The sequence below is a fragment of the Pseudorasbora parva genome, chromosome 8 (genome assembly GCF_024679245.1).
Source record: "Pseudorasbora parva isolate DD20220531a chromosome 8, ASM2467924v1, whole genome shotgun sequence".
Lineage (NCBI taxonomy): Eukaryota > Metazoa > Chordata > Actinopteri > Cypriniformes > Gobionidae > Pseudorasbora > Pseudorasbora parva.
Window position 1 is genome coordinate 39179467 of NC_090179.1, and position 8982 is coordinate 39188448.

At 38.8% G+C, this 8982-nt stretch overlaps 1 protein-coding gene across 1 annotated transcript; it reads left to right on the forward strand.

Annotated features, from left to right (window-relative positions):
• The first annotated feature begins 360 nt into the window (after positions 1 to 360).
• Positions 361 to 7290, forward strand: thap12b (THAP domain containing 12b). Its single transcript, XM_067451199.1, has 5 exons — positions 361 to 622; positions 2182 to 2302; positions 2429 to 2536; positions 3721 to 3757; positions 5037 to 7290. The coding sequence occupies exons 1-5, from the start codon at positions 534 to 536 to the stop codon at positions 6926 to 6928; spliced, it is 2247 nt and encodes a 748-aa protein (XP_067307300.1). The 5' UTR covers positions 361 to 533; the 3' UTR covers positions 6929 to 7290.
• Positions 7291 to 8982: the final 1692 nt, after the last annotated feature.

The window sequence follows — 8982 nt, forward strand, 5'->3', positions numbered from 1 at the left end:
GTGCGCACAATTTACTATTTCGTTCCCTCGATTTATAAAGTTAAATCGCGCGCACATTTTACTACTTCGTTCCCTTGATTTAAATAGTGCGCACGTTTTACTAATTCGTTCCCTCGATTTACTAAATCGTGCGCACAATTTATAAATCGAAGGAACGAAATAGTAAATCGTGTGCACTATTTACCTTTTTTTCTTGCATGTAAGGGGCTCCGTAAAATCTAACATTCGCGTACATTAATTAATCCACACATTGGTCACTCGAGAAACGATTCAGGCCGGTTTTGCGAACCGGTTCAAAAGAATAATTTGAAACGATCTGACTCAGAAGAATGATTCGTTCCTTTCAGTGAGTGTGGCTGGTGCATTGTGGGATCGAAACGAATTGCATTGTGGGTTGGTACGCCAACAATACTGGTGCTACTTGCGCGCCTTGTTCATTTTCTGTAATGTGGCGAAATATTGTATTATTGACATAATAACTAATAGAGTGCCTAGACGGCTGTAGAAAGTTTTCATCTGACATTCAATGCACAATGCCAAATTTTTGCGCCGCTCCGAACTGTACCAGGAAAAGCACTCAATCCGATTTAGCTTTCTTTAGATTTCCAAGGGATCCGGAGAGGTATGACTTTCTTTTTAACTTTCATAACATTATCACTGCCGTTTTATGTTCACATGCAGTTAATTTATTCTGACGACTGATATGAAACTATTCTTGGGAAAGGAAAGCCAAAGTTGCCGCTTCAAGTTACTGATGGTTTTCCCAGTGCAGTTCATGGATATTGACACAACCGACGACACTTACCAGTCCAGTGCGACTAACTCATATTTATACGTCTCTTAATGTCGATGTGAAGTCTTTTGGTGAATAACTCCTCAACAGAGTTTTAGTACCATGTAAAGGAAATGAAGACAGTACATGTGCTTCTGAATTATATTTTATGTTCTTCTCAGGTTGATTTGGACACTTTTCCCAAGGCATTTCAATGGCAAAAAGTGTCCCAATCCCCCTGAATTCACCCTGGGTAGATGAGATCCTCCTATATATTTGTAGCGTAACCAATACTTAAATATGCTTGTGTCAAATCAACCCAATCTCTGACTCTTCCCTTGCTCAAATGTCAGATTTTGTTCATATTTTTTCTAAAGAAAGGCAAAGATAAATAGTGATGAAAGCCTAAAAATGAGATGCCATGGATATATATTTACTAAGTAATCCACTGTTTTGTAGAGGGGGATTAAAATTACAATTTTCACCTGAGATCTAGAGCCATATTAGAGGGCGTTAAAAAAGACTTTGGAAAGATGGAAGCATCATTATTTTATTTTTACACAGAGACAGGTAGGTCTCTTAGTGAAATCTGTTGACTTCAGCAATCTTTGTTGTATTATTTGTGAACAGTCACTGTTCAAAATGGGTAAAAAGCCAGAGTTTTCATTCCTGTAACTCAAGTAGTATTAAAGATATCTTAATATCCTTCTATATTTTGGTTTCAACAAACTTTTCTTTTAGCATCTTACTTCTAAAGGGTTACATATGGTACAATGCCAGAGATATGGAGATCTTAAAGGGTTAGTTCAGCCATAAATGAAAATTCTGTCATTAATTACTTACCCTAATGTCGTTCGACACCCGTAAGACCTCCGTTCATCTTCAGAACACAAATGAAGATATTTGTGTTGAAATCCGATGGCTCAGAAAGGCCTTCATGACACCAATGTCATTTCCTCTCTCAAGACCCATAAAGGCACTAAAGACGTCGTTACAAAGCCCATCTCACTACAGTGGCTCTAAAACAATTTTATGAAGCGACAAGAATAGTTTTTGTGCACAAAAAACAAACAAAACTTGTATAGTGATGGGCCAATTTTCAAAACAAAGTTTTGAACCGTTATGAATCACCGTACGATTCATAATTCAGATCACGTGTCAAACCGCCAAACTACTTAAATCATGTGACATTGGCGATCCGAATCCTGAATCGATTCGATGATTCATAACCGTTCAAATCTTTGTTTTGAAATCGGAACGATCAAAACTATTAAGGGAAACCCAGTGTTTGAAATAGAAAGGGAAAAATACTTACTTTTCTTCAACAAAATAACTGTCACACCTTATCAATTTTCAGTGTTTTGCAAGAAATAAGTAAATCTTAACTTTTTTGTTTTTGTTTTGTACAGATGTAGGTTGTGGGTGGAGAACTGTCGGCGTGCAGATCTGGAGGAGAAAACTCCTGATCAGCTGAACAAGCACTACCGGCTGTGTGCAAAGCACTTTGAACCAGCCATGATATGCAAAACTGTAATGCAAAATTTCGCAAGTTATTCAACATTACTCACAGTAATGAGTAATATGAATGTTTTATCATTTCATCTAAGAAGTTACAGTTCTTAGATTTTCTTTTTCTTTGTTGAATGTGTTTTTCAGAGCCCTTACAGGACAGTACTAAGGGACACTGCCATTCCCACGATTTTTGATTTAACCAGCCACCTCGGCAATCCTCACAGCAGACATCGCAAACGCATCAAAGTTCTGGTAGAATGCAGTTATTTTTACCATTGTGTATTCTTTTGAATCTCATACATTCCTTCTAAACTACATAATAATAACTTTTTACATCAAAGCATCACATTTCACATGATTTTGTAAATATAACATTATAAACCAGCACAATAGTTATTCTATGTTTCTTATAAGTCTACTGAAAGGGTTAGTTCAACCAAAATGAAATTTCTTTCATTAATGACTCACCGCAATGTCGTTCCACACCCGTAAGACCTCCGTTCATCCTTGGAACACAGTTTAAGAAATTTTAGATTTAGTCCGAGGGCTTTCTGTCCTTTGAACGTAAGTGTATGCACACTTGCTGTCCACGTCCAGAAGGTAATGAAAACATCATCAAAGTAGTCCATGTGTGACATCAGTTGGTTAGTTAGAATCTTTTGAAGCGTCGACAATACATTTGGGTCCAAAAATAACTACAATTATTCAGCATTGTCTTCTCTTCCGTGTTCCTCAAATAAAGATTCAAGTCATGATTCAAGATTCGAATCGTGTGTCAAACTGGCAAACTGCTGAAATCACGTGACATTGGCGATCTGAATCACGAATCAATCTGTTTGAATCTTTATTTGAGGTTTGAAAACAAACGCGGAAGAGAAGACAATGCTGAATAAAGTCGTATTTTTGTTATTTTTGGACCCAAATGTATTGTCGACGCTTCAAAAGAGTCTAACTAACCATCTGATGTCACATATGGACTACTTTGATGATGTTTTCATTACCTTCTGGACGTGGACAGCAAGTGGGCATACACTTACATTCAAAGGACAGAAAGCCCTCGGACTAAATCTAAAATTTCTTAAACTGTGTTTCGAGGATGAACGGAGGTCTTACGGGTGTGGAACGACATTGGGGTGAGTCATTAATGAAAGAAATTTCATTTTTGCGTGAACTAACCCTTTAAGTAATTGTATATTTACCATCTGGAAGCACTTTACTGTTCCCCGTGTACATACAATGTACTTGTTATAGTAATTACAATAACTGGGTAATAACTCTGTACTAGCCCTGAACCTAAACCTAACCTTAACCAATGTAGTTACCTTATATTATTACCCCATACTTTCTTGCGTAAGTACATACAAGTGCACAAACTGTAAACTAGTGCAACCTAACATCTAATATAAAATGACACTTTCCATTCCTGTTTTCCTCAGACAGATGAAGAGGTTCGGAAAATCAAAGAAAGACGATGTAAGTAAGACATAATTGATTATTACATAGCTCTATGGAGTATTTGATTCTGATTGGTCCATTGCAACATTCAGCAGTCAGATATTTTTAACTCTTTCACCGCCTGCTTTTTTTTAAAAAAGTTGCCGCCGCCAGCTTTTTTGATAATGTCCCCCCGAATATTTAGTTGTATGAATGCTGTATGTAAAGTTGAATGTTGTTTTATTCTAGCTTCATGCATTATTTTATCAACACTTGAATGTGGGTAAGTTTCATAAAAAACATTTTTTTAAATAGCAAAAAGCTAAGAAAATCACATTTTTGTCTAAGACTATGTCTGGGTGGGATTCAGAACGATGCTCAAACACAGGAGTAGATCGAGTCCATCATCACCCCCAAAGTGTCACCGTCCCATAGCTCGTCCTGGGTCAACATTTCATTCAGTAACATTAGGCAGTTTTTATGCTGTTTAATGTTGATGCTCACATTATTTTAGAAATGCATCTGCTTATATATGATGTCGCTTGTTTCTGCATCGTCTTTTCCTGTGTTTTGAACAAGAGATTCAGTAACTCTTTCAGAAGATGTGTCATAGCACCCCCTACCTTATAACAGTGAAAACACTGAAAGCCGGAAAATGCAGTCAATGGCAGGATATAGGTTAATATTTACTGTCATCAATGGCAATGTTGATATCACTGCTCATTTGGGTGACTGAAGCCTGCGCTACTTTCATGTCTCGTATCACACGGCCGACTCGCTCACTCGTTTCATATGAACGCAACTGCCGTCATCTCGCTTCTCATTTAATGGTTGAAGTGAAAGTGTTTGTGCGTAGTGAAATTTTGTAACAGTGTTTTTCTTCTTGCTAAGCCAATTAATTTGGGTTGAAATGGACTGTATGAGATAATATACAAGAAACATTTCAATGTGTTTGTTTGGATCAACGAAGGGGTTCTGATCACAATTTATTTTGTAATATCAACCGGTTCAGTCTACATTACCCTTGACTTACAGGACTAGTTCACACAAAAATTTAAATTCTGTCATCATTTACTCTCCCTCAAGTTGTTCCAAGTTTTTTTTTCTTCTGCTGAATACAAAAGAAGATATTTAGAATAATGTTGGAAACCATGCAGTTGATGGGCCCATTGTCTTTCGTAGTATTTTTTGTTCCTTCTATGGAGGTCAATATGCCCATCAACTGTTTGGTTAAAACATTTTAATTTTTGGGTGAACCATCCCTTTAACTGATTAAAAAACGTTGCAATAAATGATACTGGCGTCTCTATCTCTTTAGTGGAGTCTTCAATTGAACAACTGCTCTCCAAAAAAGACTGTGATACTCAGGATGACAGCGAGCCCACTGACGACGTCCCTCAACTGACACCCGAACAGAAAGACCTGAGAGACTTCTTGAGATCTACGTTTGAAGTCATGGTTTTGATAGGAAGACAAAACTTTCCATTCAGGTGCAATGCAAGAGAAGACGAAATTCGCTCTAAGGAGGAGGAAAGACTCTTCACGACAGGTACCTTTCAAGCGCTAATTGAGAACCGTGTCAATGCGGGCGATGAGTTTCTACGAAGGAGGTTCGAGGCGGCCGCTGTTAATGAGGACTATTGCCCAGCCGTTCAGCAGAGGCAGCTGCTGGAAGTCTGCGAGAGATGCGTCCGAGAAGAGATCCTTCAACAAGTCAGAGAATGCCGCTTCTTTTCGATCGTCACAGGGGAGTTAGTAGACTTCCCAGAGGGAGAACATTTGCCGGTATTCCTGCGCTTTGTGGACCAAGCCAACAATCTTAGAGAAGAATTCATAGAGTTCCTCTCATTCGAAGGAGAGGAGGTTGCTGTCGCTGAGAGATTGGAGTCTCAGTTGACGAAAGGATGGGGCCTGAGTATGGAAGACTGCAGAGGACAAGCGCATGCGGGGTCTGGTATACTTGGGACTAAGATGAAGGTCATCGCTGCTCAGCTCAAGGAGAAATATCCCATGGGGGTGATCACGCCCACTTCCACCTGTGCACTTAATGTTCATCTTGCTAACGGCATGCCTCTGACCGGAGTGCAAGTCGTGATGTCCGTTCTGAAAAAGACGAATGCGTTTTTTAAAACCTCTCCATTGCTGCAGACCGAACTCGATAACGCCATCTCCATCCTGTGTCAAGGAAACACTGAAAAAGAAAACATTCTCAAAGAGGGATCCCGCTCCACCTGGAGTGATCTTCATAATGTGTTTGAGATGGCCGTCGATTTGATGGAGCCGCTTCTGCTGTGCATGGACAGCATACATGATAATGAGGATCTGAAATGGAACGACCAAGTCACCAATGATGCTTACGCCATTTCAGAGGCCTTGGCGGACTTTGAGTTCATCGTGACGTTGGTTATTTTGAAGAACGCCCTGTCTTTCACCAGGGCTTTTGGGAAGAACTTACAAGGAGAGACCATTGATGTGTTTTTCGCTGCCAACAGCCTAACAGCCGTACTGCATTCGTTGCACGAGGTATCGGACAATCTGGAAGTGTACCACGAATTCTGGTTTGAAGAGGCTGTCAGTTTGGCGACTTCAATGGATATCCCAGTCAAAGTCCCGAGGTTGTTTCTTCGGAAGCAACAGGTGGTTGAGACCATGGAAATACAGACGGAGTCGTTCTTTAAAGAGTATCTTACACTGCCGGTTATGGAGTACATCACGCAGGAGGTCATGGACATATTCTCTGAGAATCATCTCAGGGCGCTCAAGTGCTTGTCTCTCGTCCCCGCCGTCATGGGCCAAATGAGGTTCAACACTTCCGAGGAGACCCATGCGGACATGTACAGGAGCGATCTGCCCCATCCGGACACGTTGCCAGCTGAGCTGCATTGTTGGAGGATAAAATGGAAACACAGAGGCAAGGAAGTGAGCTTGCCGTGCACCATTCACGAAACCCTTCAACACTCTGACGTGAAGTTCTTCCCAAATGTTAATGCATTTTTGAAAATATTAGCCACGTTGCCGGTACTGAAGCTTGATGGAAGTCACGGTGAAACTGCCCAAAGACGCTTGCAAGCTTACCTCACAGACACTGCGGTGAACCAGAGGTGTAAGAATCTGGCTGTGCTAAACATCAATTACCATATAAAGACAGACCTGGAAGAAATGGTTCAGTGCTATATCAAAAGTTACCCAGAAGAAAGTGAAAGCGATTAACCGGTAAAACATGTAGACTCGCCGACTGCAAAAATATTTGAGCTGGAAATGTAATTAGTTGTGTACTGTTTTTCATACTATTTTGTAAGTTACATTTGCTTTTCGTCATGATGCCAATTGTTTATTTTCATGTCTCCCCCCCACACACACGGAGAAATATAAAACAATTTTTACATTTGTGAGGAACGTCTAAAAGATTCACCATGCAAGAATCTACATCAAGATGTGGTCTTGCATGGTTTTGTTTGCTTGACTGTCTAGGGTGAAGCTGAAATGATAAAAAACAAACTCAACTGCAAGACAAGTTTGTGTTGTATAAACTGGTCCAAATGGTAAATAAAATAAAAGTACTTTCGATGCTGTCTTCTACAATGATGCCATTTCTTTTTACTGCCACAGTCATACACATTGCAGTTATTTTACACTTGGTAACACTTTACAGTAAGGTCTTATTGGTTAACTCTGAAACTTTAGTTACAGTATTTATTATTCTTTGTTATCGAGTAAACCTCACACCTCTGATCTCGGGACGCTCTAGCGACTGACGTCAGAGGTTGCAGCTTTTAGCCTCCTTTAGAGTGTCTGACTCTTATGCCGTCGGACCCGGGTTCGAGTCCCGCTTGGAGTGGGTGGGTTGAACAGGACTGGTTACATTAGTTCATGTTAAATAATGTAGTAATCCAGTAAATGGAGCTGTTAAACCACATTTGTTCTATTACTCCAGTCTATCCAACCAAATATTGTTTTGCCTAGAAATACAGTAGGTTTAAAACTGTTACTTTTAGACAACGTTTGTGTTTCATTGCACTTTAACAACACACATGCACTGCTTCAAGCAGACAGCATTCTGCCATCTATTGTAAGCTTTCCTTTTTTTAACGCAACATTACAACAAATTAGCGCAACCGAAGTGGTTCTGTTTTGTGAGCTCTATGGTTTTATCAAGCTCACTGTGGCAATTTATTTGACAGTACATGATGGTTTGACTGTTAATCACATACAAGTAAATATGTGACTACATTTCTGCCATCCGTTATTAATAGCGTATGTGAAAATTAGGGATAGTTCACCTTAAAAAATGAAAAATCTGTCATTTACTCTCCCTCAAGTTGTTCCAAACCTGTATAAGTTTCTTTCTTCTGCTGAACACAAAATAAAATATTTTGAATGTCAGAAACCAGACAGTTGACTTCCATAGTATTTTTTCCCTATAATCTGGAAGTTAGTCTGGTCCATCAACTGTTTCGTTCCCCATTTTCTACAAAATATCTCTCTGTGTTCAGCAGAAGAAATTCATGTAAGTTTGGAACGATTTGACAGTGAGTAAAAGATGACAGATTTTTCATTTCTGGGTAAACTATCCTTTTAATGCATGCAAGTCATTTCCCCCCTCAGTATAGAAGTTAACAATATTCAACACAATTAATGCAGCATCCATTTTTTTCTAAAATTTTTGGCTAGCGTTACATTGTGATCTCACTCTTATTCGTGCAAATGCTTTTAAACCATTCAAGTGTGACAAAAAACGCCACAATCAAGTTCTCTTTCGCACTCGAAAAAACAATAACGCAAATAAGACATCGGTAGCAGTATTAGTATCAGTGATACTGACCTTCATTCTTAAACTATATCATCTTTGTTTTTTTACATTCATTTGGAGATAAACTGAAATTACATTATAAAATATATTAAAAACGTAAGGGTTTTAATTCACAATTAATCACAGATTTTTATGGGATTAATCTACTTAATTTTCTTAATCGTTTGACAGCACTAGTGAAAATACATCAGCATAGCATGTTTACATTATGCCTGCTTAAATCATGTTTGTCTTTCATAGTATGCATAAATTCTATAAAACCTATTTGCAATGCAAATTCCAAATGCATAAAATAAAGAATAATGTTTTATACATGAATAACATCTGTTGCTCTTTGTATTTTGAGTTGATTCCACTTTGGTCCTCAAGAGAGCAGCATTTGTATAAAATCATGCCAGTTGGTCTATAGATGGGGGTTACAATAAAAATACTTGTGCATGAGAACTTGCAAAAC

Excerpts from the sequence above, each read along its gene's own strand:
- thap12b (XM_067451199.1), top strand. The coding sequence starts at position 534 with ATGCCAAATTTTTGCGCCGCTCCGAACTGTACCAGGAAAAGCACTCAA. Across the intron at positions 623-2,181 it reads TTTCCAAGGGATCCGGAGAG|ATGTAGGTTGTGGGTGGAGA; the intron begins GTATGACTTTCT and ends TGTTTTGTACAG. Across the intron at positions 3,758-5,036 it reads GAAAATCAAAGAAAGACGAT|TGGAGTCTTCAATTGAACAA; the intron begins GTAAGTAAGACA and ends CTATCTCTTTAG.